This window comes from Pelodiscus sinensis, chromosome 28 (genome assembly GCF_052426305.1).
Source record: "Pelodiscus sinensis isolate ZL-2025 chromosome 28, ASM5242630v1, whole genome shotgun sequence".
Taxonomy (NCBI): Eukaryota; Metazoa; Chordata; order Testudines; family Trionychidae; genus Pelodiscus; species Pelodiscus sinensis.
Window position 1 is genome coordinate 13,024,200 of NC_143079.1, and position 27,311 is coordinate 13,051,510.

General features: G+C 65.4%; 1 protein-coding gene across 30 annotated transcripts in view; it reads left to right on the plus strand.

Moving 5' to 3' along the window:
* Positions 1–1,046: 1,046 nt before the first annotated feature.
* Positions 1,047–27,311, plus strand: part of CAMK2B (calcium/calmodulin dependent protein kinase II beta) — a 122,268-nt gene continuing 96,003 nt past the window's right edge. For 4 of the 30 annotated variants that reach the window (XM_089773871.1, XM_089773876.1, XM_089773877.1 and 1 more), the window contains exons 1-2: positions 1,051–1,282; positions 17,761–17,855. In XM_089773871.1, the coding sequence (XP_089629997.1) occupies positions 1,218–1,282; positions 17,761–17,855 (160 nt within the window). In that variant the 5' untranslated portion in view covers positions 1,051–1,217. Of the gene's footprint in view, positions 1,283–17,760; positions 17,856–27,311 lie in introns of all 30 variants that reach the window. The other 26 variants (XM_075911120.2, XM_075911106.2, XM_075911116.2 and 23 more) reach the window with 13 other exon arrangements.

Here is a 27,311-nt window from a genome sequence, read left to right on the forward strand (position 1 = left end):
GTGAGGCAGCTTCCACTGAAACTCAAGTGCAGTTGCCTATGGGCCTCGCACTGCAGCTGTGGCTCTCGCCCGCTCAGTGGGGCACAGAGGGCGCGTCGGCCCCTTTCCGGCCTAGGCGGGTGCAACCCCTGGCCCGAGCTCTGGAACGGCTGGGCTGGGCGGAGCTGGGCGCTCTGGGGGGGTTGCTCTCCAGCTCTCCTGGGGGAGGAGAGGGATGTGGCAGGGGGCGTGGCTTATTTGGGGCGCGTTGTCTCATTTACATATGCCTCTTGCGGTGCCTTTTGGCTGGAGGCCGGACATGCACCTTGCCCGTGGCCCAGAGGCGGGCGGCTGGGCGCTGGGGGCGGGTGTTGAGGGGCAGTTCGCCGCCCTGGGGAGCCCGTCCCCGGGCCGCCCTTGTCTCCCTTGCTGGTGTCCCATTGCCAGGCCATGCGCCGTGACCCGGTGAGCCCCCCTCCGGCAGGGCCTGGGTGGCACCTGGGGGTGCGGCGTGATGGGCGCCCACCCCTCTGTACTGAGCGTTGCTGGCCCTTCCGTGCCCAGCCCGGTGGCTCTGGACGGGGCGAGGGCCTGGCATGGCAGAGGGGGTGGGGGGAGGCCAGGAGGGGCTGTGTCCACGGTGCCACCTCCTTAGCAAAGGTCCTGGCCCCTTGGCAGACCCCTGCCCCCGCCTGGGGCGGGCCCTGTCATTTCTGCCTGGCTGGCCACAATAAGGAACAGACGGGTCAGGCAAAACCCAGCCCATTCACCAACTCCTCCCAACCTGCCCCCTCCCTGGCCAAGTGCCAAACGCCAAGGGGGGGGAGGGAGCTGTCATCTTGGAGCGGGGCTCTGGGGCTGGCACGTAGGGGGCGGCGGGACCCTCGGGGGGGGTGCTCCGGGCCTGGGGGGCTCTTCGCATGGCCAGTTCCTTGCCTCCAAGGATGTGGGGCTGGCACCACCCCATGGCCCGGGTGCAGGGCGGCGCTGGGGGCAGTGGCCCTCCCTTGGCTGCGGGGTCCCCCCCGCGGGGTGCGGGGCGGGGGGCTGGTGCCCTTCCCCCGGCGGGGCGCGTGTGTGCGGGGCGGGGGGGATCGCCGGGAGCCGGAGCCGCTCGCAGAGCGCCTCGGAGCGCAGCGGGCTGGGTGGCTCCTGCCCCCGCCCCTGCCAGCCCCTCCCTCCCCCGCTGCCAGGCGGAGCCGGAGCCCAGCTCAGTGCGGAGCGAAGCGGCAGCCGCGATGGCAACCACCGTGACCTGCACCCGCTTCACCGACGAGTACCAGCTGTACGAGGAAATTGGCAAGTAAGGAGCCGCGGCAGCGCCAGGGCGCACGGGGCCGGGGCGCGCGGGCCGGGGGGCTGCGCCCTGCGGGGCCGGGGTCACCCTCCCTTGCGGGCTTGGTGGGAGGAGCCGGAGGCTGCCCCCGGGTGCGGGGCACGGGGCGGCTTCCCGGGCGCGGAGGGGGCGCCCCACGGGGGCGGCTGGACGATGGGCGGGTGCCCCCCGCCGGGGGTTCCCCTGGCCCGGACCGCTGCTCTGGCTGCCCCCCCCCCCCCCCCAGCCTGCCCCTTGCTATGTGCCGGGCTGCGCGGCAGACCGGGGGGCAGGGGCCCGGGCTCGCTTGCCCGCCTGGGCTCGCAGCCGTGACGCACGTTGCGGGAGGAATGGGAACCATCTGGAGAATGGCACCAGCCCTCCAGCGGGTCCTTGTGCCAGAAACCCGAGATCCCCCGCCCCGGGCTCGCCGCGTATTTATAGGCTCTTGCAGCCGCCGGTATTTTTAGGCAGCGGCTCCGGCCGGGCTCCCCCTTCCCCCACTGCGGTGGTTTTTCTGCCCGGCTCGGCGCAGCCCCGGGAACCGCCACCCCCCCGCCCCGCTCCTCAGTTGCATTTGGAAGCGCCCCCCCCCCCGCTGATTTTTGGCTGGGGGGCTCTTGGTGATGCCCCGGGCCGGGGGAGGCTCCGCTCACCCTGGCACCCGCCCCAGGCTGGCAGCGCTCCCCCCCCCCCCCCCCCCCCGCCTACAGGTTGCTACTGCCCGGCTGGGCTGCCCCGCCTGTGCGCTCGGCCCGCGTCCTCGGCTCTCGTGCGCGGGGGAGCCCGGCTCGTCGGGGCGCAGCTCCGGGGATGCTCCCCCCGCCCCTCCCCTCCCCTCGGCGGCTGCTTCCATGTCCCCCCCGCCCCCCGGCTGCCGGAAGCGACGCGTCTTTCGGGGGGTCCCTTCGGGCGGCCTGGGTCTGGGAGCGGGGGCGCTCGGCGCTGGCCCGGACGCGGGGCCTCCGGGGTCTCCAGCTGAGCCGCGGATGCGGGGCGCCCCCGAAAACAGCCAATCCCGAGCAACCGGGGGGGGGGGGGGTTAAACTGCGGCTCCGGCAGCCCCCCCCCGCCGCGCCGCGGGGCTGTAGCGCCTGCCGGCTTCCCCGGGCACCGGCTCGCGGCCCCTTCCCTGCATCTGCCGCTTGGGCTGCGGGGCGAGGCCTCTTGGCTCGGGGCCGGGCCGGGCCACGGCGCGACCTGCGCGTGGGGGGGGGGGGACGTGACCCCTCCCGGGGGTTCCCGCCCCGCTGCAGCCCGGCCGCTGGGTTTCCCCGCTCTCGGAGGCCCGGGCTGGCTGGGGAAGGGCTGGCCCGGGGGCTGCGTGTGTCGGGTCCCGGGGGTCTCGCTGCGCGCGGCTGGCGGGTTCCACTCCCCGGGAGTCCGCGCGTGGCCCGGAGAAAGGCTCGTCCATGCGGCTCAGGGCAGAGCCGACCCGCCCACGCCAGGCCGTGGCGGTTTCCAGGGGCGCCACCTCCCCCCGGAGCTCGGGCTGGTCCCTGCCCCGCGGGCCCCCCCCAGCAGGGATCCACTGGGCTGCCCCTCCCGGGGGCAGGGAACGTGACGAGCCTCGGGGTTTCAGCCAGCCCCCGAACTGGCCCAGGAGGGGAGGGAGACACCTCCATGCCCCTTAGGCTGCCCTGAGAGCAAACGACCGCCCCCCGTAGCCATCCAACGTATGGGGAAACTGAGGCACGCCAGGTTCCCAGAAGTACTGCCGCAAACTCCCACTTTGGCCCCGCATGGCCAGTCGTGAGGTCGAAGCCGTGGGTGGGGGCTGCCTCCTGGGAATAGATCAGCAGTAGCTGCCAGGCTCCTGGGGGGGGGGGGGGGCGAGGGGCTGGGCCCAGGCTGCTGGGGGATGGCTCAGCTCAGGGTTCCCTGGGGTCAGTGGAGCAGGACTTCCTTGGGGAGGCGCCTATGTCCCGCCCCCTGGGGTGGTGTCTCCCTGGGAGCCTGCTCCCTGGCCGCCCGGCGCACTGGGCTTTGAGCCCTTTCCTGGGCCACGGGCGGAGCTGCTCCTGCAGGAAGGCCTGTGGCACGGAGGGGGCCGGGGGCCTGGGCTGTTGGGTAGCCCCCAGGTCCCTGCCCCGAGGCAGCTCACCCAGTAAATCCCCATGGCCCCTCCCCCGCTGTCTCGCCGGCTGCGGAGCCGAGTGGAAATCGCTGAATAGACGGGGGTGACTTCCAGGAACCAGGCGCCGGGCAGGATGGAGGGGCTGGAAGCCGCCAGCCTGCGGGGTCCTCTGCTTGGGCCAGGCCGGGGGCTTGGCTCCTGGGATGGGCCCTGTCTGCCTGCAGCCCTGCTCTGTGGAGGTGGGAACGGGCACTGCCAGGGTGGTGCAGAGCAGAAGCTGGGCTGGCCGGGGGCGCTTACGGGACCAGCGGCTCTGAGCCAGGCGCACGGCAAGAGGCAGCCATTCGCTGCGCTCGCCACCCGCTTCACAGATGGGGAAACTGAGGCCAGGAGCAGGGAAATGACAGACCCAGGAGGCTGGTGGCAGGACCAGTCCCCAGCTCCGTGGAGTCCCAGCTGAGTTGCTCTAGGCACTAGGCCACACTGCCTTTCTGGCATGGAGGGGGCTGGGGCAGCTGCACCCAGCTGGCCTCTTGGGCCCTTGTTGCGACGGCTCACACTGCCCCCCAGAAACCGAGGTGTGAGAAGGTCTGTGGCAATGCCCGGGAGGTGCCCATGGAGAGGGGGTGCGGCGCTGCCAGCTGAGTGCCCCATCACGTCAATGGGCAGGCGCAAGGCCAGGTACGGTGAGGACAGGCAGGCTCAGCATGGGTGCAGCAGAACCAGGAGGCGGCCGGAGGTTTGGAGAGAGGCGGCGAGGGGACTGTTGTGGTGCAGCTGTTGTTCCGGGCTCTCTAGCATCGTCCCCAGGGGATCTCAGTCCTTAGATGCTCAGTAGCCTTTTGCAGACGGGAAACAGAGGCACCGAGTGACCTGTCTGTGGCCACCCGGCAGCCAATAGCAAAGCTGGGTATAGAAACGGTGTCTGCCAAGGCCCATTCGGCTGCTCTATCCGCTAGGCAACACTGCCTCCCGTCCTACCTTTGGGGCAAAGGCGGGTGGCAGAGCCAGCGCATGGTGCAACACACTGGTTTAGAGAGAGCAGATGCACCTCCCTTTACCCTTCACCCTAACCCATGGACAAGGGCCGGGGAGTGGGGCTAAGGGGCAGCTGGCTGAGACCAGGAAGGACAAGTGTCACATCAGTGGAACTCACTGCTGGAAGATGTGGCCGCCGCAGGCATTCGGGGGCGTTTGCCAGAGGCCTGCAGGTTTGCTGGACGGAGAGCTCGCTGCGGCTCAGTCACAGGCATTAGTAGCCTGGGCTGAAGGAAAGGGGTCTCCCCTGGCTCCCCCGCTGAGCCAGTCTGGAGGGGAATGCCCGCACGGGCAGGCTTTTCCAGCACTGGGGGAGGGGGGTGCCCACAGCTGGCACTGAGCAGGGGCTGAGACAGGAGGGGGGCACCTTGGCTGATCTGGCTTGGCAGCGCCTGTGGGCTGTGAACTGTGGGCAGCCGACGAGCCTCAAACCCTCTGGTTAATCAGCGCCCCAGCCCTGGGTGCTGACGCACGCCCAGAGCCTGGCAACCCGGGCTCCTCTGGGCCCTGGCACCTGTTCACCAGCCACGCCCCCCATATCCTAGGCCCCGGGCTACAGTGCCAGTCAGGCCGGCTGGGAGGTGCCAGCCTCCCTCTCCGCCAGCTCCGGAGCAGGTGGCTGCTCCAGTCACCCTCCCGGTGCATCCGCCCTCCCTGTCTGTGGGTCCCTGCCTGGCCTCTGGCGGGGCTGCCGCGGCTCCAGGCTCAGCTCCGGGCTCCGCTCCAGGCTCGGGGAGGGGGTTTAAGGCTCGGTCGCCAGGCGGCTGGGAAGGAGCAAGGCAGCCGGCCCAGCCATGGGGGTGGGAAGCGCTCGGTGCCTGTCTGGGCAGGGCCTCTGGGGATGACAGCATGGGGGGCACTGGGGTAGGGCCTGGGGCCAGCAGCAGGTGACGTGCGACGGGGCCGGGCAGCCAGAGGGCCGGGGGCTCGGTGGGTCCTGGGGGACAGCCGAATTGCCAGGCTGCAGGGAGCAGCGAATTTGAGCCCGGGCGCTGTGGTGCGGCCCATGCTGGGGTGGGCCAGGAGTCGCGGGGGGCCGTGCCTGCGGGGGGCACCCAGCCCCTGCCCAGCAGAGCATCTGTGGCCTGGGCAGGGGGCAAACAAGCCAGACCTGCTGGAGCAGCCGGGAACCGTCAACCCCCTCCCCTGCCAATCTGCTCCTTGCATCGGCCTCGCGGGCTGTGTGCCTGGGACGGGGCATCTCGCGCCCTGTGCCAGCTGGGTGGGCAGCACCAGGACCTCTTCCTTCCCCAGCACCCCCGGGCACAGGCCGGCTCTGGAATGATGGGGGGGGGCGGCCACGTTCTCCCTTTTCCGTCCTGCTCCGGCTGCAGAGGCGGCCCTGGCCCAGCCCCTCCGTGCCCACGAGCCGGGCTGCTCCGGCCGTTCTGAGATTGCGGCTGGCTCTGGAGGCTGGTTTGAGACAAACCCCCTCGCGCTGCCGGGAGGAACGGCTTGCCCCTGCCCCCCAGCCCAGGGCTCCCCCTCCCCGCCCCCGCTCGCTTCCTCACCCCCTGCAGCAATCCTCAATGCGGGGCACCCGGCGTTTCCATGGCAACCGACTGCGCTGGCAAAAGCAGGCTCCTGACAGCGCCGGCTGCTCCTCGGCTCCGTTCCTGCCCCGGCTCTGGCTCTGGCTCTGGCTCGCCGGGTTTGCTAACGCAGCCAGCCCGGGGCACCGTGCTCCTCGCTCCCCACCTCGCTGCTTGGCTCTGACAGCACAGGCCCCGGCCACGGGAAATCTCCCCCCGCTGCTAGCAGTACAGAGACCATGACACACAGGGGCATTAATAAAGTAGCTGGCTCTCTGCAGGAGGAGGCGCTGCCCCGGGTTGTCACCAGGCTTGTCAATTGTGACCCTTCCCCCAGTGTTTTGTGTCCCAGGGCCCTGCCTTCCTCAGCGCTGGCACCGTGCGTGCTCCGACTCCGTGCCTGCGGCGAGGCGAGCGCCCTTCTCCCGCTGCCCAGAGGGGCAGCTGGGATGGCAGAGCAGGGCTGGGCTGGGCAGGGGGTGTCCAGGCTGGTCTCCATGACTGGCTGCCTGCCCCTCTCTGGTGCCAGGCCCCCTGGGCGCGCCGGTGGGACTGGTTCTGAGCTCGCGGGAGCCGGAAGAACCGGCACCATCTTTGCAGCGGGTGGGGCAGAGGTGCCAGTGGGGGCAGAGGGGGGACGTGCTCGCCAGACGGGCCCTTTCCTGCTGCTCTGGGGCTTGGGATCTGTAGGAGCGGGGGAGGGAGGGCTGCCCCACATCTGCCTTGCAGGAGCTGCTCCAGGGGATCGCCCTGTGGGCACTGGGGGCAGGGAGACCTGCGCTGAGCCAGAGCCCCGGCCGTGGGCCCTTTCCCCCAAAGGGAGGGGGATGCCAGATCTTGCCCCCGCCAGGGGGCTGCTGTTGGCCGTGGCGGTGGCCGGGCCGCCGGGTTGCGGTTCGCTCTGGGCTCCTCTCCTGTTTTCTTCTCCTCCCTGCGGGACGGGGGTGTCGGGGCTGGGTTTGTGCAGCGCCTGGCGCGATGCGGGCCCTGCTCCGAGGCTGGCATGCCTAAGTGCTACTGAGGCAGTAAGGCGCCCTGGGCGATAGTTTACTGGTGGGGGGATCAGCTTTGGGGGGGATTCCGTCCATGGGGGGAGCAGCAGGACTGGGGGGAGCAAGCCCAGGATCTGCTGCTGGGCCCCGGGGCGGGGAAGGGCAGAGAGGGAGGGCGGCCCCGTGCCCTGGCCCTGGGGGCAGTTCCCTGGCTGGACCCGCATGGACTCGCTGGGGGCTAGTCACTGAGGCCGGGGGTTTGCAGGTGTCGGGCGGAGGCGTGGAATTGACCCTCCGTGGGACTGAGGCCACTAAGTGCCTAACTCCCTTTGGCAATGAGCGGTAGGCCTCTAAACCCGTTAGGTGTCATGACACTGCGCTCAGCAATGTCTGGAAACCTTCATAACCCTGGGCCTTGGGTCTCCCCTGACTCCAGGGGGAACAACCACCCGGCCGGCAGTCGCGTGATGATCCCGACGGCAGGGCCGGGGCCGGCTCCGGAGGGCAAGGGGGCTCTGGGGCAGGCCCCTGTGCACCCGAAGGGAATTGCAGCCTGTCCCATCCCCCCAACCCACAGGGGGCCCAGCCCCCGCCCCTCCCCTGCAGCCGGGCCCAGCCCCTGCCTAGCGCAGAGGAGGCGGGGGGGGGGGTGTGCCTGAGCCGGGCAGGCGGATCGAGGCGAGGGAGGGCGAGGCCTGTGAGGCCTGGCACCCATGCCCTGTGCCAGGCAGGGGCCGGGCCTCCCCGTGGGTCTCACGCCGCGGGTCCAGGCGCATATGGCGAGCGCCACAGCTGCTCATTAGACACGTCAAACGGCCCTTCCCTGCGCTCCCTAGTGCCTGCTGCAGTGTAGATGGGACTCCGGCGTTCCACGCCGATGTCTTAGCCCCGCCCCATCTTCTAGCCCCGCCCCATCTTCTAGCCTGGACACTCAGCCCCCATCCCACCCCTGGAGACACAGCCTGGCACCCTCTGGGATCAGGCCAGGGTCCCGCGCCATGGAACCTGGGTGCTGGGTCCCTCCCTGGCCCCTTCTGGCCTGGCCTGACCCCCAGGGCACCTGGCTGATCTCCCCCCAATCCTACCTCTTGCCCCAGGCAGCCACGGGCCCAGCACAGACGGGAGGGAGCCCTTGAGGAAGGATGGTTCAGTGGTTAGAGCACGGTCCTCTCCCTGCTCTGCTACATACGTCCAGTGTGACCTTGGGTGGGTCTCAGGCTGTACAATGGGCGATGCTCCCGGGGCAGCAGGTGGATAGTGAGCACAGAGGGAGCCCCTCCCTCGCCGCCCCGAGCCGCACGCCCCACGGCAAGAAGGGCCGCTCTGAGCACAGGCCCCTCCTGAAGCCAAGGCCCTGGGAACCCGCCGACGGCCTTTCTCGGGCTGCTCCGCTCGCTTGGGACACGGGGCCCCGTGGGGAGACTGGGCTGGGGGGCAGGTGGCCTGGCAGGGCTGGATCTGCGCGGGGCTCGGTCCGGCTGCCCCTCCCGGCTGCGTGGACGCTGGCAGGGCACTAGGGCGAGGAGCGCCCGCACGGTGCCAGCGGGGCGAGGAGCCCCGGGATTCCTGCGCCTGGGCAGCCTGTGGCTGAAGGCGCCGCTCACTGCTTGGCGGGCGTTTGAGCCCCTGGCCGCTGGAGCAGGCTGGGCCTGCAGAGAGAGTGACCCTGAGCCGGGGTCTGGAGCTGGGAATGGCTCCGGAGGTCCCCGCATCCTGGCCAGGCCTCGCCTCGGCCGGGTGAGGGTGAGGGGGAGGGTGAGGGGGAGGGTGCCCACCCCTGCTTGGCATCTGGGGCCCCTCTTCCTTGACACCTCGCTCCCCGAGGAAAGGCTCGGAGGGCGGTAACTCGGGGGCTTGCCCCCCCCCCACGGTGCCCAGAGGGGTCCAGCGGGAAGTTCTCCCTCCAGTCACTGCTGGGTGTTTGTGCAGCGCCTGACCCACGCCGGGCGCTCGAGGCACTGCCAGACAATAAGTAAGGGATGGGGGGGCGGGACGCTGGGTGAACAGGCACCTGCCTTCGCTCCATGGCTCTGAGCCCCCAGCGAGTCATTTCACCGCCCTGCCAGGCTCGCTAGCTGTGGACTGGGGCAGGCAGGGGCCTGGCGGGTCTGTCTCCATCGCTTCCCAGCATGACACGGGTGCCCCTACCCGAGCTGCACCTAGAGACCGGCCCCACCTGCCTCCCCCTTCACCTCCCTCCTTTGGTTCGACCCTTCCCAGGCAGCGGATCAGTCAAAACCTGTCACCTGCCCAGGACCGAGCTAAACTGGGAGGCGGGGTCCCCCCAAAACTGACATTTTTTTGCTAGAAAAATCCAGACTCAGGTCGACTGACCAACATTGTGAATTTGTGTCATTTGGCAAGAGAGAGATCTCGGAGTCACTGTGGAGAGTTCTCTGCAAACACCCCCCGTGGGCAGCGCCGTCAGCAAGGCAAACCCAACGCTGGGAGTCATTAATAAAGGGAGAGAGAATGAGACAGAGAGCATCTTATTGCCTCTGTATAAAACCATGGGACGCCCACATCTAGAATGCTGCGTACAGAGGTGGTCGCCTCATCTCAAAAAAGATCTCTTGGCATTGGAAAAAGTTCAGAAACGGGCAACAAAAATGACGAGGGGGTTGGAACGGGTCCCATCTGAAGAGAGATTAAAAAGACTTGGAGTTTTCAGCTTAGAGAAGAGGAGACTAAGGGGGGATATGAGAGAGATCTATAAAATCATGACGGGTGTGGAGAAAGTGAATAAGGAAAAGTTATTTACTTATTCCCACAATGTAAGAATTAGGAGTCACTAAGTGAAATGAATAGGCAGCAGGTTTAAAATAAACAAAAGGAAGTTTTTCTTCACCCAGCGCACAGTTAACCCGTGGAACTCCTTGCCAGAGGATGTGCTGAAGGCTAGGACTTTAATAGGGTTCAGAAAAGAGCTAGATAGATTCATGGAGGTTTTGTCCATCAGTGGCTATTAGCCGGGATGGGTAGGAATGGGGTCCCTAGCCTCTGTTTCTCTGGAGGTAGGTGACAGGAGAGGGATCACTTGATGATTTCCTGTTGTGTCCTCTCTCCGTCTGGGGCACCTGGCATTGGCCGCTGTGGGCAGACAGGACACTGGGGTAGAGGGACCGTTGGTCTGACCCAGCCTGGCTGTTCTTATGTTCCTATTGTTTCAATTGTGGGGGACCCCCCCCCCCAGCCTGAAATGTTTTACTTTGAGATTTTCCTTGGGAAATGACCTTTCCTGGGTTTTTTTAAACAAGGCCAAAGAGAGCTCAGCACTGGAACAAAATAGTTTGTTCCCCCCTGAAATTATTAATTTGCTTTTGGCTGGAAATTCTGGCAAATTTCGGTTTTGGGTTGACCCCAAAATGATTTTTTCACCCTAATTTTTTTCCAGAATTTCCAGCAAACTGAAAAGTCCCTTGGTGGCCCAGCTCTGGGTGTGGGTGTGATGCACCAGGCCAGGCTGGAGTCAAAAGTCCACCTGTGGGGCCAGCGACAGGTTCCTGTGCTCAGCCCTGCGAGATGAGAACTGGGTTCCTTTCCCAGCCCTCCTGTCCCCCGCCAAGAGCTCGTGAATCTCGGGCGGTGGAGCTCACCCTTGTGGGGAGCTGCGGCTCTGGAAGATGCAGCCATCTCTGGGCAGTAGCTGGGCTGGGGAGAGGCGGTGGAGTGTGACGGAGTGCTGAGAGCTAACAGCCGTTCCAGCACTCCGGTCACTTAAGCTCTGATTAGTTTCCCCTAGAGAAGACTTGCGGAGGAATGGCGAATACTTAATGACCTAATCAGAGTGTGGGCTGGCTGCTTGTCCTATCAGCAGGGAGGGGTGGCTAGAAAGCCCAGGAAGGACGCGGAGCAAGGAGAAGGGTAGCGGAGCTGGGGGAGAAAGGGCTGCGGCTTGAGGGATGCTGGAGGCGGAGGCTGTGCCCAGGGACTGGTGGGGGAAAGTGGAACCCGAAACAAAGGCTCCTGGGGTTGATTGTTGCGAGGCGCCTGGCGCAGGGCGCATGGGCTGGCTGAATCCCCTTCCCGGGCTGCGTGGGGCCAGCACGTGCTGGGTGGAGCCATGGCTGATTTATTACTGCTGCCCGTAGCCACGTGGCAATGCGGCCACCTCTGGGGGGGAGGCTAGCAGCCCACACAGCGATGAACGTGGCGGCGGGGAGAACTCTGCCGGGCTAGGAGGGCCGTACCGCCCGCCCAGAGCAGCTGGCTTTTCTTAGGGGGTCCTCCCAGCTGGTCCCCGGGCAGAGCGAGAAATCCGAGAGCGAGGGGTGCGGAGGTTTTCCCCTGAGCGCAGGCTGGAGCGCGGGGGGCTCAGGGCTCGGCTGGTGCCTGCCTTGCCAGGGGCAATCCCCCTGCTGCCGCTCCCTGGCGGCACTTTCTAGACCCATCCTTGCCCCTCGTGGCCCGAGCTGCCCACGTCGGATGCTAAGAACCAGCAGGTAACGAGTAGCCCCCCCACCCGCCACCGCCGCCAGCTGCTTTTCCTGATCCAGACCAACCCTGGCAAATCCGGCATTAGCCAGTTTGGAAGTTCAGCACCTTTCGGGGGGGGGGGGGGGAGCAAGCTACCGAAACCCCAGCCAGGCGGCGGGAGCAGGGCCAGAGCCGAGCGCTCTCCCCGCACCTGGCTGCCCCGTGGGCAGGGAGGGGCCCTTTCCTGGCTGGGAATTCATAAGCGGGAGGGAAACGTGGCTCTAAAAGCTTTTGGGAAAGGCAGCTAAACCGAACCGGGCCTGGCCCAGCAGCGACGCCTCCGGCACCGTCCATACGATGTGCAAGAGACAAAAGGGCCCCGTCTGCAAAGTGACCCAGGAGCCTAACTCCTGCTCTCAGAAACCATTGGGGTCCGTCTTGTGACGTAGTGTGTGTGTGGGGGGGGGGGGGGGGGCTGTCTGCTCTGCTACCCTGCGTTCCCACCTGGCTGTGCTGTGAGGTGCGATTCCTACGGACTCAGCCACGTGGGGATTGGCCCAGACACCCAGTCCCAGCCTGAGCGGAGAACAAGGCTCTTCCCCGGGGAGAGACAAAGGGAGGAACATCAGAACATCAGAGCGGCCAGGCTGGGTCAGACCAAAGGTCCCTCCAGCCCAGTGTCCTGTCTGCCCACAGTGGCCAATGCCCGGTGCCCCAGAGGGAGTGAACTGAACAGGGAATGATCAAGCATCTCTCTCCTGCCATCCATCTCCACCCTCTGACAAACAGAGGCCAGAGACACCATTCCTCACCCAGCCTGGCTAACAGCCATTTATGGACTTAACCTGCATGAATTTATCTAGTTCTCTTTTAAACCCTGTTCAAGTCCTAACCTTCACAACCTCCTCAGGCAAGGAGTTCCACAGGTTGACTGTGCGCTGTGTGAAGAAAAACTTCCTTTTATTTATTTTAAACCTGGTGCCCATTAATTTCATTTGGTGACCTCTAGTTCTTATATTATAGGAACAAGTAAATAACTTTTCCTTATTCACTTTCTCCACACCAGTCATGATTTTATAGACCTCTAACCTATCCCCCTCAGTCTCCTCTCTTCCAAGCTGAAAAGTCCCGGTCTCTTTAATCTCTCCTCATATGGGACCCGTTCCAAACCTCTCAGCATTTTAGTTGCCCTTCTCTGAACCTTTTCCAATGCCAAGAGATCTTTTTTGAGAGGCGACCACGTCTGTACGCAGGATTCAAGATGTGGGCATCCCATGGATTTATACAGAGGCAATAAGATATTCTCTGTTATTCTCTCTCTTTTTTAATGACTCCTAACATCCTGTTTGTTTTTTTGCTGCCGCTGCGCACTGCGTGGACGTCTTCAGAGAACGATCCACGATGATGCCAAGATCTTTCCTGATTAGTTGTAGCTAAATTAGCCCCCATCATACTGTACGTATAGTTGGGTTATTGTTTCCAATGTGCGTTACTTTACACTTATCCACATTCAATTTCATTTGCCATTTTGTTGCCCTGTCACTAAGGGTATGTCTACACTACAAAGTTAGTTCGAACTAACGGACGTTAGTTCGAACTAACTTTAATAGGCGCTACACTAGCGCTCCACTAGTTCGAATTTGAATCGAACTAACGGAGCGCTTAGTTTGAACTAGGTAAACCTCATTTTACGAGGATTAACGCCTAGTTCGAACTAGCTAGTTCGAATTAAGGGCTGTGTAGCCCCTTAGTTCGAACTAGTGGGAGGCTAGCCCTCCCCAGGTTTCCCTGGTGGCCACTCTGGCCAACACCAGGGAAACTCTATGCCCCCCTCCCAGCCCCGGACCCCTTAAAGGAGCACGGGCTGGCTACGGTGCCCATGCCAGGTGCAAGCCTGCCAGCACCCAGCCAGCAGACCCTGCACCTGGCACGGCACAGAGCCACCCACCCGATGTCCCCCAGCCCACCCCCCCTTCCCAGGACCAGGCTGGCGGCTCCCGGGAGCTTGCCCTGGACCGCAAGAGGCGGGCACCTTCCTGGGCTAGTGCGGAGATCGTGGACCTCGTCCACGATCTCCGCACTAGGCACAGGAAAGTGGCCATCTAGGGCAGGAGAGCTGCCAGCCTGGCCACCCAGGACCAGGTGTGCAAGAGAATCAAGGGGGTCCACTGAGACCCCCGACACTGAGCCCTGAGCTTACAATGGCCGTCCTGGGTCAGACCAAAGGTCCATCTAGCCCAGTAGCCTGTCTGCCAACAGCGGCCAACCCTAGGGACCCTGGAGGGGATGGACCGAAGACAGTGACCAAGCCATTTGTCTCGTGCCATCCCTCTCCAGCCTTCCACAAACTTTGGGCAGGGACACCACTCCTACCCCCTGGCTAATAGGACTCCATGGACCCAACCTCCATCACTTGATCTCACTTCCCTTTAAACTCTGTTCTAGTTGTAGCCTTCACAGCCTCCTGCAGCAAGGAGTTCCACAGGTTAACTATTTGCTTTGTCAACAACAACAACAACTTTCTCTTACTAGTTTGAAGCCTGCTACCCATTCCTTTCCTTTGGTGTCCTCTAGTCCTTCTTTATGGGAACTAAGGAAGAACTTTTATGAATGCACCCTCTCCACCCAACCCCTGCTTTTAGAGACCTCTATCCTGTCCCCCCTCCGTCTCCTCTTTTCTAAGCTGAACAGTCCCAGTCTCTGTAGCCTCTCTTCTTCTGGGACCTGTTCCCAACCCCTGATCATGTTAGTTGCCCTCCCCTCTCCCAGCCTTTCTCTTCCCCTCTCCCACCTCCTTTTCCCAGTCTCCCCCAGTTTTGTTCAATAAAGACAGAGTCAATGTTGGAAGAAACGTTATCTTTATTTTGTACATCAATAAGAAGGGGGGCTAGGGAAGGGTAAGTGGAAGGAGGTGAGGGAGGAATGGGGCACGAGCCCCCGATGGGGAGGACTGGGCTGGCTCTGTGGACTTCTGGGGGTGGAAGCTCTCCTGCAGCCCCCCAATTGCTGCTTCTCCCCAGATGGCAGCCTGCGGCAAGTGCAGCCAGTCTGATGGCCGAGTGGTGTGATGTGCCCAGTGTGGGCACTCCGGGCACTCCAAGCCAGGACTGCTTTGCAAGCGGGGCACCCCTGAGAACTGTCTGTCCGGGGTGGGGGTCGGGACCCTTTAAGCACAGCCCTCGGCTGGCCTGAGACAGTATCTCCATGCTCTAAGTCCTCCTTTGATGCCCTGCCGGCACTGCTTCCGGCAGGGTCCACTCTGTGTGGACTTGCTAGTTCGAATTAGCAAAATGCTAATTCGAACTAGTTTTTAGTTCTAGATGCGTTAGTTCGAATTAGCTTAGTTCGAATTAACTAATTCAAACTAAGTTAATTCGAACTAGCGCTGTAGTGTAGACGTACCCTTAGTTTGGTGAGATCCTTTTTAAGTTCTTCACAGTCTGCTTTGGTCTTAACTATCTTGAGCAGTTTGGTATTGTCTGCAAACTTTACCACCTCACTGCTTACCCCTTTCTCCAGATCATTTATGAATAAGTTGAACAGGATTGGTCCCAGGACTGACCCTTGGGGGACACCACTAGTTACATCTCTCCAGTCTGAAAATTTACCATTTATTCCTAACCTTTGTTTCCTGTCTTTTAACCAGTTCTCAGTCGATGAAAGGACCTTCCCTCTTATCCCATGACAATGTAATTTACGTAAGAGCCTTTGGTGAGAGACCTTGTCGAAGGGTTTCTGGAAATCTAAGTACAGGCAGTCCCCGGGTTACGTACAAGATAGGGACTGTAGGTTTGTTCTTAAGTTGAATTTGTATGTAAGTCGGAACTGGCTCCAGATTCAGCCACTGCTGAAACTGATCAGAGGCTGACTACAGGAAGCTCTGCCCCCGGCTTCCTGGAATCAGCCGCTGATCAGTTTCAACAGCGGCTGAATCTGGACTCCTGGGACAGAACAGCTGGGGCACTGCTGGCTAGGTCCCCGCAGGACAAACCCGGCAGCTCCCCAGCTGCTCTACCCCAGGCGTCCCGCAACAAAAGCCTGGTCTGCTGGGGGGGGGGGGGCGCACTAGCTGCGCCCCCTTCCCCCCAGGAGACCAGGGAGACCCAAGCAAAGCCGCGGAGGCGCAGAGGTCCCGCCGCCTCTGCGGCTTTGCTCCTGTCTCCCTGCTGTGCTGGGGCGGGACCCTGCTGCCCGTGTGGCTTTCCTCCTTTGCCCCGGAGCAAAGCCGCAGAGGCGGGGGACCCCGCCGCCTGTGCGGCTTTGCTCGGGTCTCCCTGCTGTGCTGGGGAACCCCCCCCAGCACACCAGGGAGACCTGGAGCAGCTTTTCTCGCCCCGGAGGACGCGGTGGCGGGACCGCTGCGCTCTGGGTGGTCCCTCCGCCCGCGAGCTCCGGGGCGAGAAAAGCCCCGTTCGTAAGTGCGGATCCGACATAAGTCGGATCCGCGTAAGTCGGGGACTGCCCGTACACTATATCCACTAGATTCCCTTTGTCCACATGTTTGTTGACCCCCTTCCAATAACTAATAGATTAGTAAGACAGGATTTCCCTTTGCAGAAACCATGTTGCCTTTTGCCCAACAAATTATGTTCTTCTATGTGTCTGACGATTTTATTCTTTACTGTTATTTCAGCTAATTTCCTGGCTGGGGGGCAGGGCCTGGGAGCTGGGCAGTGTTCGCTGGGGGAAGCAGGAAGAAAACAGACTAAGTCCAAGATGGGGGGAGGGGGCGTTCAGGGGCCTGTGAACCGCTTCCCCCCGAGAGGAGCAGGCTCTGCCCTGGCGCCTGTGTCCGCATGAGCCGGTGCTGTGTTGTATCTCGGAGAAGCAGGAACCCTGCTCTACTGGCTGGCGGAGAGTCACCTCTGGCTGCGGACGGGGTGCAGGGTCGGGGGCGCCCCGCTGTACTGCAGTTAAAAGCCCCACGACTGGCCTGGGCCAGCCCCAGCTCAGGGGCTGTTGAATTGGGGCCTAGACGCTGGGGCCGGAGCCAAGGCTCTCGGACCCTGCGAGTGGCCGGCAGTTGGGAGGGTGAAACAGCCGCTGAGCCTTGGGAGCCCCAGAGACGCCCCGGGAGCCCTCACTCTGGGGGGTGCAGGCAGCTGCGGGCGCTGGGGCCTGAGCGGGAAAGATACAGAGGGGCACCTAGTGAGAGACCAGAGTGCCTCAGCAGGTGAGGTGCCTAAACCCCATGGGACACAGTGCTGAGGTGCACCGACAGCGCTGCCCTGCATCTAAACACCTTGGACAGTCTGGCCCCAGGCCGCTGCTGAATACAGGGCCAAAGTGTCTCAGTCGCTTCAGGTGCTTTAGAACATTTCTGCCCCGGGTGCCGACAGCTGGAGCGCTCGGCTCCTGCCGCTGTCTCTGCAGGCTGCGCTGGGCCTGCGACCCCCTACCCGCCCGTCTGCGCCTTGCGGCAGGTCCCGGCGGCATCCAGGGTGCCGTGCAGCACCGAGCACAGCAGCAGCTCATGGCAGGTTGCCCTGAAAGGAGCCGGAGGCTGCGGGGGAGCTGCGGGGAGGGGGGGGCTGCTCTGGTAGGGGCTGCTGGGCTGCAGCAGTGTGTGTGTGGGGGGGGGGGGTTGGCTTTGCAGATGCTGCCGCGTCCTGTGCTGGCTGCTGCGTGGGGGAGCCAGGCTCAGGCGCAGATTATGGTGGGGCCACAGTGGGGCAGGGAGGGAGGAAGACAGGCTGGGGGTGCACCCCCTAGCTGCATTGCACTTGGGCGGCCACCCAGGAGAGAGTCAGGTGCTGCCCAGTTGATTCGCAGGGCGCCCACAGCCGGCAGCAGGTGTTTCTATTGGTGGTGCACATCTGCCCACGGCTCAGTGCACAGAACAAAATGTATTCTGCACATGGATGCAAAAGATTAAAGGGAACATTGGCTGCGGGAGGGTGAGTCGTGCTGAGCTGCATTACGGGGAGCTGAGGGACTTGGCTTGGGCCAGGACGGATGGGCGTTTGGGGGCGATATGCTAATGTTCATTTTTTTGCAATGCATTGTGGACTGGCTCCTCCCTTTCCCCCATCCATGGGAAAGACTCCGCCCCCTGTGCAGGGAGAGGCTCCGCCCCTTCAGACCCTGCATGAAGGGATCCCCTGACAACATGCAGGTCCTGGGTCACCCCACAAAACGGAAACCCCCCCCCACAATGTGCCCTGCGAAGCCGGCAACCCCACTCTTCCATGGCTCCTGGCCCCGCTACAGCCCAACTCCCCAGCAGGGAGCCGGGTCCCAGGCGTGTCTGTCTGTGCTGGTGGCACCGTCGCGTAGCCAGCGGGAAGCAGCCGCCGGGCCGCACCTGGCTCCCGGTCGCTGCGCGGCTCCATGCCGGCCCGGCGGCGGCTGCGGGAGGTGCAGCTGCGGAGTTTGGGAAGTTATTTTCTCTCTCTCTCTCCCTCTCTCTAGGGGGGCTTTCTCGGTCGTGCGACGCTGCGTCAAACTCTGCACCGGCCATGAGTACGCCGCCAAGATCATCAACACCAAGAAACTCTCCGCCAGAGGTAGGCTCCGCGCGGCTCCCTGGCCTGGGAAATCCGCCGGCCTCCCCCCGTCGCCGGCAGCCGCGACGGGGCCAGGGGGACCCTTCGCGGGCCGTTTGCTGGGGCGCCCGCGGGGTGTGAGCTTTGCGGCCCGGTGACCCCGTTGTCTGCCTGCCTGCGCCCAGCCCAGCCTCCGGGTTGTGTGTGCGTCTGGGTCGCGGCCCCGGTGTGGGAGACACCGGCTCGTACACCGATTCCATGGCGCGACCGCTGAGATGGAGGCGGGGCGCGGGGCCGGCAGCATTTCGGGAGGCAGCGAATCACATGCCAGTCTCTCCAGCCAGTCGAGTTATCGCCAAGCCCAGGGGAGAAGGGGGCTCTGACCCCCGCAGCCCCCTTGCTGTGCTCGGGAGACGTGGGACGTTCCACAGCGGAAGCAGCTTTCACTTCTCAAAGGTGTCGCGGTTGCCAGGGGGCGGCGGGGCGACAGACTCTGGGCGACTTGGACTCTCTGCTCCCGCCTCCCCCTTCCCATCTGTGCAATGGGCGTAATTCTGGGGGCGGGGGGAGTGGAGGACAATGCATTGCAGACCGTGCGCTGCGCAGGACGTACCTGAGATCCCGTTTCCCGTGGCATGGCGTGGCCTGCCGTGGCTTGCTCAGCCTGGTCATTTTCACCTGGCTTCCTACCCCGTCTGGACTTCCCAGCCATCTCCGTGGCTGCAGACTGGGAGGTTAACAGCCGCTGGTGGGCAGGGGCTGTGCTGCGTGACACGTTTCCGGAATCCAGGCATGGAAAGGTACCGGCCCAGCAAGGCTCCCTGTGGTCCCACGTTCGCTGCTGGGGGCGTGCCCCTGTGTGGGGCCCAATCCTGAGCAAAGCTGGGCCTCTCCAGGGGGTGACTGGGACCGGCAGGGGGTGAGGGCCACGTGGCAGAGAATCTGCCGTTGCAGGCTGCGGCGGGGTGGGGACGCTGTTGGCCTCTTAGAGCCGTGGGCGTCTTTTGCGCTTGCTGGTGTTTGTGGTGCCTGTCTGGAAGCTGCAGAAATTCCAGCCATTCGCTGAGCGTTGCTCGCCTCTTCGCGGCTTTCTGTCCCCCCCCAGGTATTCCCCTGACCGGGCCCCGGGCTATTAACCCTGTTTTACAAGTGGGAAGCGGAGGCATGGAGAGGCTAAGTGACCTGCCAGAGGTGTCACAGGAATGATGTGGCAGGGCAGGGAATCAACTCTTGGTCTTCCAGCTGCCAGGCCCCCTTCCTAGCCACTGGGTTAGCCTGGCTCTTGTTTTAGGAGCTGAAATTAGCGCGGCGTTCACCCTTTGGAGGGCGGTGCTGCCCCCATGCTATGGGCACAGCTCCAGCAGCGGGACTGGGGGATTAGACCAGGCCCGTAGCCGAAGGCCCCTGTGCTCCGCCAGGGTTTGTATTCGCGTCCGTTTTGCAGGGAGCGGGTGCGAATGTGGCCGGGGAGATGCTGAGTACGTTTGTGTCTGGCTGTGGCAGATTCCCTGTCCTGGTCCCAGCTGGTGGCTGGGGAGCAGGGACCTGACGGCGAGGGCTCTTGCTCCCTGAGGCTCTTGCCTGAGCTGAATCCTAGAAGCAGCCAGGCCCTCGAGAGGCCAGTCCCGTCCCCGACAGGGCCCAGCACTGTCCAGACCATCCCTGACAGCGTCTGTCCAGCCTGCTCGGAAACGTCTCCAGCGATGGGGATTCCACAACCCCGGCGACTTCTTCCAGCGTTTAGCCCCCGACAGGCCGGGAGTGTTTCCTAATGTCCAACCTAAACCTCCCTGGCTGCAGTTCAAGCCCCTTGCAGCTTGTCCTGGCCTCAGAGGCCGAGGGGAGCGGTTTGTCTCCCTCCTCCCCCTGACACCCTGTTAGACTCATGTCCCCTCTCGGTCTTCTCCTTTCTGAGCGAAACAAGCCCGGTTCTTCCAGCCTCCCCGCACAGGGCGCGTTCTCCAGCCCTTTCCTCGTTCTTGTGGCTCTTCTCTGGATCTCCTCCCATTTCTCCACTTCTGCCCCGAAATGTGGGGCCCAGCTCTGGACCCAACGCTCCAGCTGGGGCCCAGTGAGCGCGGAGCCGAGGGAGCAGTGACTCGTCGGGTCTTGCTCACCACCTGCCTTTTAGTGCAGCCCAGAACACGGTGCAGCAGGGTCGGGCGGGTTTCGGGCTCAGCAGGCCCAGCCGGGCCGGAGCAGCGCAGAACGGGCCGGGCCGGGGCTGTGAGGCGCAGGCAGTAGCCGGTGACTGGGACATGGTTCTCCTTTAGCTTTAGGGGGCCCTGGGGCTCCGCAGCAGCACGGGAGCCAGGTCTGGAGTCGGCGCGACACAAGCTCCGGGCAGCTCTTAGCACGTGGATTAAAAACCTCCCAGTGGAGAGATCTTAAAACCCGCCCGTCCCGGGGCGTCCCCACCCGCGGGGCTGTTTCCAAGGGGCCTCCGGGGCAGGCTGGGGTGGGTCTTGCGGGTTTCCCGCAGTGTTTCTGTCCTGGCTCCGCAGGGTCAGGGCTACGCCCCCAGCCTTGGGCCGGCTCTCGGAGGACCCCTCCCGCCTGTCAGCCTCCCGGGGCTCCCTCTTCTGTATGGCCACAGACCGGAGACCCGGGGTTCCCACGCCCTGCTCCATAGGCTGAGCGGGCCCGGCCGAGGGCTCCGGCACAGGCCCGTGGGGCTCATGCCTCCCCCCGGCGAGTGCAGCGACAGGCAGGCAGGCGGGTTTCCCCGTCCCCTGGAACGCAGCGCGGGCAGCGGGGCCTGAGACGAGCCAGGAGAGGGGCCGCGAGCCGGGCTGGGCTGCATGGGGGGTACGGAGCAGGAGGGGGGCCGGGGCCCTTGCCACTGGGGAGAGCGTACAGCGAGAGACAGCAGCCGCTCCGTCTGGCTGGGGGCAGCGTGGCCGCAGCCAGTGGCCCTGTGGGCATTCCAGCCTGGCAGAGCACGGCAGAGCGCGGCTGTAATATACCAGGTGGTCTGGGGCAACGCTCAGAGGGCAAACCAGGGAAACTGCTCAGAACCAGGGCCGGGCCTGCCCGATAAGGCACCAAACCTGCCACACCGAGCACTTCAGCTGGCCCGGAGGGGTCGGCGCAGACCCGGGGGGATGTGGGGCTCAGAGGCCGTGGGGAGAGGCAGCGGGTCTGTGCGGGGAGATGCTATGGGGAGTTGAACCGGCCCTGAGGGGGAGGCTGCGGGAGCTTGTGGTGTCCAGCATGAAAAATTCTGTGCCTGGGGGCAGCAGCACGGAGGAAGGGTGACAGGCCGGCGCGTATTAGACGCCGCGCTCGTTGGGACCCAGGACAGGCGCTGTGTCGTTGCCGGGTGCCGGGCCGGTGCCGTGGACTCGGAGGGCGGGTGGGGGCGACGGAGGCCGAGCGGCCGGTGGATTCGCGGGGCTCAAGGCCAAGGCGAGAGGCTGGTTCCGAGGCTCAGGGGACGGAGCTGCCCGGCGCTAGCTCTGGGTGCCACCGGCGGCCGGAGCACGGTGCTGGGAGAAGGGCGCGCGGACGGGCTTCTAGTGAGAGGGGCGGGCTCCCGGAGCTTCCAGGCGAGGCAGCGCTGGGAGTAATGGGGGGGGCAGCTGGCTCTGAGGTGACAAGCCCCTGCCCCAAGCCCAAGAGCAGTGACACAGTTGAGGGGATGGCGGAGGGGACCCGCCAGCCCCGCCTCGCGCTGCCCCGTACGGCCGGCCCGCCCTGCTGGAATCCAGGCTCTCAGCCGCCTGGGTTTGATTACAGCTCTACGGGGTCTGGCTCCCCCGAGCCCTGCGGGACTGGCTGGGCCGTGGACACGGACACGCCGCTGCGGGCTGGCCCTGGAGCCGGCCTGGAGCGCTCTCCTGTGTCCTGGCGAGAGGGCGACGTGCCCGGTGAACCTCAGTCTCCGGAGGGCTGGCAACTCAGGAGCCTGCTGCCGGAGGCCGAGCCGGCCGTGCTCCCCGGTCCTGGCACTTGATCTCATTGACCCCGGGTTCCGACGGTGGCAGCGGGCTGCAGTGTCCCGCGGGGGCCCGCCCCAGGCTGGGGGTCTGGCACAGATCGTCCAAGAAGGAGCCGGAGGTAGCGGAGGTGGGTTTTGTGGCGTGGCTCCCACTAGGGGTGCCAGGGGTCCGGTGCTGAACCGCACAGTCCGGTACTGGAGCTTTCTGTCCGGGAAACACACGGAGACAATAGAGCGGAGACAATAGAGCGGAGACAATAGAGCGGAGACAATAGAACTGTCCGGGATTTTCTCACTAGGACGGAATGTCGATTGTGCTGTCATGTCACGTGTGTTTGTTGAAACCATTGGCCACCCCAGCTCCCACCCGTCTCCTGGGGGCTGGAGCAGGCGCAGGACCCGTGGCAGCCGGGTGGCCCGTGGCTCAGGGAGGAGGCTTGTGCAGGTCTCAGGTCTGGCAGTTATAAAACGCCGAGTGCAGCTTGTCAGAGGCCGGCTGCTAAAATGGGTCCTGTCCGTTCGCACCGAGCGCGCTCCAGCGCCTCCCCAGCTGTCGGAGGGGCGGCGTCCGGGACAGCCTCCTGGGGAGCAGGGGGGGCAAAGCCTGCCTGGTTTCACTGCTGAGCTGAGCAGATAGAGGGGATGGTCTGAGCAGCCCCCACCCCTGACCCCGTCTGCGCCCCCCGAGCTGGGGCCAGGAGCAGAGCGCCGGGGCTGGCAGCCAGGACACGGGGGGGGCGGCTGCTGCACTGGCTGAAACCTGGAGGTGCTGCTGTGCTCCCTGCACCCCTCGTTCCCGCCGAGGCTGCTACGGGGACAGGTAGCTGGCCTGCAGCTGCTCCTAGCAGCTCTCCCAGTGGCTGGGGTGAGACCCGGGCTGGGAGGGCCCAGGCCTGGCCCATGTGCTCAGGGTCAAACCGGTCCCCTGCTTTGGGCTTGAAGGAACTTTTCCCGGGTCGGGTTGGCAGACAAACCTTGGGGGGAGGGGTGTTCGCCTCCCCCTGTGGCGGCTCCTCTGCCACGTGGGGTCTGACGTGGGGGGGTCTGTCGCTGAGCCCGGGGTCCGGGGTGTGTCCCGGGGCGGGCCAGGTCCTGGGGCCCGCGACGTCGGGGCTCAGACTGGAGGAACACGATGGTCCCTCCTGGCCCGAGCAGGCTGGCCGAGGCAGAGCGCTGGAGCTCACTGGGCGGTTGCTGGCGCTAGGGCCGTGCGGGGAGCCAGCCGGGCGTGTCCATGCTTAGACTTGGGCTCTGTGTGTCCGGGCCCTTCTGCTGCTCAAAGGGTGGCACTTAGCTGCGGCCACGTCTTCCCTTCCCAGAGGAGCCGCGCTGCGGTGGTCGATCTTCCGGAGCTCAATTCAGCGGGTCTAGTAAAGACCCTCTAAATCAAATACCGAGGGCTCCCCGGCCGCGCTGGCGCTCGTCCACTGGCGAGGAGTAAAGGCGGGGGGGGGGGCTTGGTTCCCGTTGGCCTCCCCCAGTGCGGACGGATGAAGGTCCATCGACTCCAGCTCTGCAATGAGCGTCTCTTCCGTCCGACTCCCACGTCGGTGCAGGCGGCCTGAGCGGAGCCGATCCACTTTGGTCTCCACTAGTGGCCCCTTGTCCCGGCTCACAGCTCGTGCCCACGCTCGGCCCGTTCGGCCCCGGGCAGGACCCCCCCTCCAGCGCAGTGGGACAGCCCTTTCCCAGGGCCCACTCCCCTGCGGCGACCCTCTCTTGGGGGCCCCCTCACCCGGGGGGCTGCTCCTCCGCCTCCGGGACGGAGCCTCTCAGGGCCTCCGGCGTGAGCCCCTCGGGGGTCCCCCCCTCTGGCCCCCAGGGCCTCCCCTCCCCGAGGGGGCAGCGCAGCCTGTTCCCAGCCCAGGGCGACCCCCAGCCAGCGCCCAGCAGGAGGGGCTATGGAGCTTTGAACCCAGCCACGGATCCCTCAGGCCAGTCGGCCTGGGCCCCCCGGCCCCCACGTCAGTCTCCCCTGCAGCCGGCTGAGTCCTGCCTGCTCCGCTCTCAGCCCCCAACACAGCCCCCGTCTCCCAGCAGAGCCCCCAACACCCCAGCCACAGCCCCTCCCCCGCCAGTGTCTTCTCCCCAGGTAACAGGGGCACCTGGGCCCCTCCTCGCTGCCCCCCTCCCTGTCCCATGTTCCCCCCTCGCTGGGACCCGCTGGGCCGGGCGCCGGGGTCCCCTCTGCAACCCCTTGTCTGGCCTCTGGCCGGACCGGCCGTGTCCTCTGAGCAGGGCCGGGGGCACCAGACGCTGGCTCCAGTTCTGGGCCGTTCCCTGCAACGACAAACTCCCCCCCCCCCCCCCGTCACATTAAACCAGTAACATCCGGCACTGAGCCCCCTGCATGTAACCCCCTTTGAACCCCAAAGCTCCCCACTTCTCACGGGGCAGCGGCTCAAGAGGTGGTGACCGTCCATCCTGGGTGCTGAATGAGGCAGGGGTCACGCGCTCGTGAGGAGAGACGGGCTCGTAGTGCACTCGCACGAGGAGCAGAGGCCAGCTCGGCTCTGGCTCTGTCTAACCTCGGGGTGCGCGGCCGGGCTCCGACGGGGACCTCACGAGGCGCCCGCCTGGGTCAGGGCGCATGGAGGAGTTCGGGACTCGGCCTGTTCAGACACGCCGAGATTTCCAGTCCATGGGCGAGGGAGGGGTCACTGCTGACACCTGCCAGCCAGAGCTGCCAATGGAGGGGCTCGTGCGTCAAATCCCGGAGCAGTGAAACGATCCTGTCCAGAGGGACGCCGGGGTTTTCTTCCCGGCTCTGTGACCGTGAGCGTGCGGCTGGGTGCCTCGGTTTCCCTGGCTCTAGCACGGCGGTAACACAGTCCTCTCTGCCCCACGGCTCGCTGGGCTGCCAGCCACACGGCCTGGAGACGGGCCACGTTTTACTGTTCGTATAAACTCTGCTGGACCTCAGCCCCCCTCGGGGCTCCTGCCCCCGTGTCGGTGCCAAGCGGCGCGGCTCTGGGCTAGCCAGGCCTGGCCGGAGCACTGCACACTCACTCCAGGCGGCTTGGAGCGCTGAGGGGCTGCAGCGATAGGCCCGAGCAGCGCCCGAGACAGCTGGGACGGGGCGAGCCGAGGGGGTGAGCTGGAGGGAGTGAGCCAGTGGGGTGTGAGTCAGGGGGCGGGGGGGGTGAGCCGGGGGTGTGTGAGCTGGGACAGGGTGAGCTGGCGGGGGTGTGAGCCAGGAGGTGGGGGGGCAAGCTGGGGTGGTGTTAGCTGGGATGGGGTGAGCCGGTGGGGTGCGAGCCGGGGGTGAGGGTTAGCCAGAACAGGGCGAGCCGGGGGGGCCGAGCCGAGGGGGAGGGTGAGCCGGGGGGGCGGTTAGCCAGAACAGGGCGAGCCGGGGGGCGGTGAGCCAGAACAGGATGAGCCGGGGGGGCCAGCCAAGGGGGAGGGTGAGCCGGGGGGCGGTGAGCCAGAACAGGGCGAGCCGGGGGGGGGGGGGCGAGCCGAGGGGGAGGGTGAGCCGGGGGGCGGTGAGCCAGAACAGGACGAGCCGGGGGGGCCAGCCAAGGGGGAGGGTGAGCCGGGGGGCGGTGAGCCAGAACAGGGCGAGCCGGGGGGGGGGGCGAGCCGAGGGGGAGGGTGAGCTGGGGGCAGTGAGCCAGAACAGAGCGAGCTGAAGGGGAGGGTGAGCCGGGGGGGTGATGAGCCAGAACAGGGCGAGCCGAAGGGGAGGGTGAGCTGGGGGGCGGTGAGCCAGAACAGGGCGAGCCGGGGGGGGCGAGCCGAGGGGGAGGGTGTCCCGGGGCCTGCCCCCAGCAATGGAGTCCGGGAGGCTCTGGGATGGTTCTTGGGGCACCCAGGACTGATTCTCCTTGTGCCCCGGCCTGTAGGGGGGGGTCCGACTGTCAGGTTCTCTCTCTCCTCTGGGCCCCGCCAGCCACGTCTTCACCTTGCCGGCTATGGCACACAGCAGCCCCTGCGCGTCCCCCGGCCCCCACCCTGGCTGGTGCAGAAATCCCGGAGCCCCCTCGCCCAGGGCAGGGAGACCCGGCTGGACGCTGGCGAGCAGCCCAGGGGGCAGAGTTAAGGTGAGCGGAGATTCTGTGCGGAAGCAGCGAGCGAGGGAGGGAAACGGTCCCACGGGGACCAAGCCAGGAGCTGCCCTCGGGCTGGCGGGCCCCAACTGTTCCCTTGCAGGGCTAATAAAGCAGCCGCCCTCCTCCCCACCCCGCCTGGCGTGCCCCTGGCCAGGCCTCCCCGGGAACGTCCCCCCTCCTGCCTCCTTTCACCCGGGAAGAGCTTCCAGGGCACTTGTGCCATTCCCTGGGCGTGGCCGGGCGCCATCCCGTGACCCTTGTGGCCTGGCTGCCGGCCTGCCGCGCGTCTGACGCGGGGAGTTTGTCTGGCCTGCGCCGGGGGGTGCAGCTAAGGGCCGGGACCCTTTTCCCCGGGCCGCGTGGCACGGGGCAGCGGTGGGCGCCTTAGGGAGGGTGCTCCCCTGTCTCTGGAGGGCCCAGGGGTGCTGCGTTTGCTCCGCGGTGCCCAGGGCGGGCGGAGTTCAGTGGGGCGTTGGCCGTGCCCTTGGCCGGATGCTCTGCGACGGCTGCAGAGGGCGGGGGCCTGGGCTGTGACGACGCGTTGGGGTTCCCCCGCCTCCTGCACCTCTGAAATGGCACGAACAGACTCCACCAGCCAGTAGAATAGAGGTGGGTTATTCCTTCTCCAGCATACAGCACAGCACAGATGTCACCAGGTTACAGGGCAGGCCTAGGATGCCTCAGCCCCCCCTGGTATGGGGCAGGGGTCTGGCTTCTAAACCCCCCAGCCTGTTGCTGAGGCTGCTTCCTCCATGCTCCCAGACAGAAACTAACTCCCTCTCCTCCAGCCCTGCCCCCAGCCAGGGCAGCATCCACCTCCCTTTGTTCCTCTCCATGGGGGGTGGCTGGTCAGACAGGTTGAGACCCTCTTTGCATAGTGACTCATCGCCTGTCTTGCTCGGTGGTGCTACAGACAGTAGCCAGAGAGTTAGCAAGTTCCCCCCCACTACGTCACATGGGCGCTCTGGGCGCTGCGGGCAGAGGGGCTAAGTTTTGCCTGGCGCTGGGGGGGGGGGGGCGCCCGAACAGGCGCGTGTCCCCTGCGATTGCCACTCGGGCTCTGGGACTCTGTGGTGCCGGCGGGTCTCAGTGTCGCTTCGACATTCGTCCCGTTCAGCCCCTTGGTGCTTCCCTGCAAGCGAGACGACCCTGTACAGCCGCGCCAGGGACTGGGGCCATGCCCGCCCGCTGCCTCTCCCAGCCATCCCCTGGCATCCCTGGGGTGGGGTGGGGTCTCGCTAGCCCCCTCTCCAGCACGTCCAGCTCTGCCGGGGCCGGGGGCCGAGCCCCATGGCTGGGACATCTTTAGGGTAAGAGGGGCGCAGAATCAGCCCCTGCCAGGAGCCCCCCAGACCTCCTATCCCTGACTCCTGCACCCCCATTCCCCCAGCCCCCCCAGCCTGACTCCTGCACCCCCCAGCCCTCCAGCCTGACTCCTGCACCCCCCATACCCCCAGCCCCCTCACCCTGACTCCTGCACCC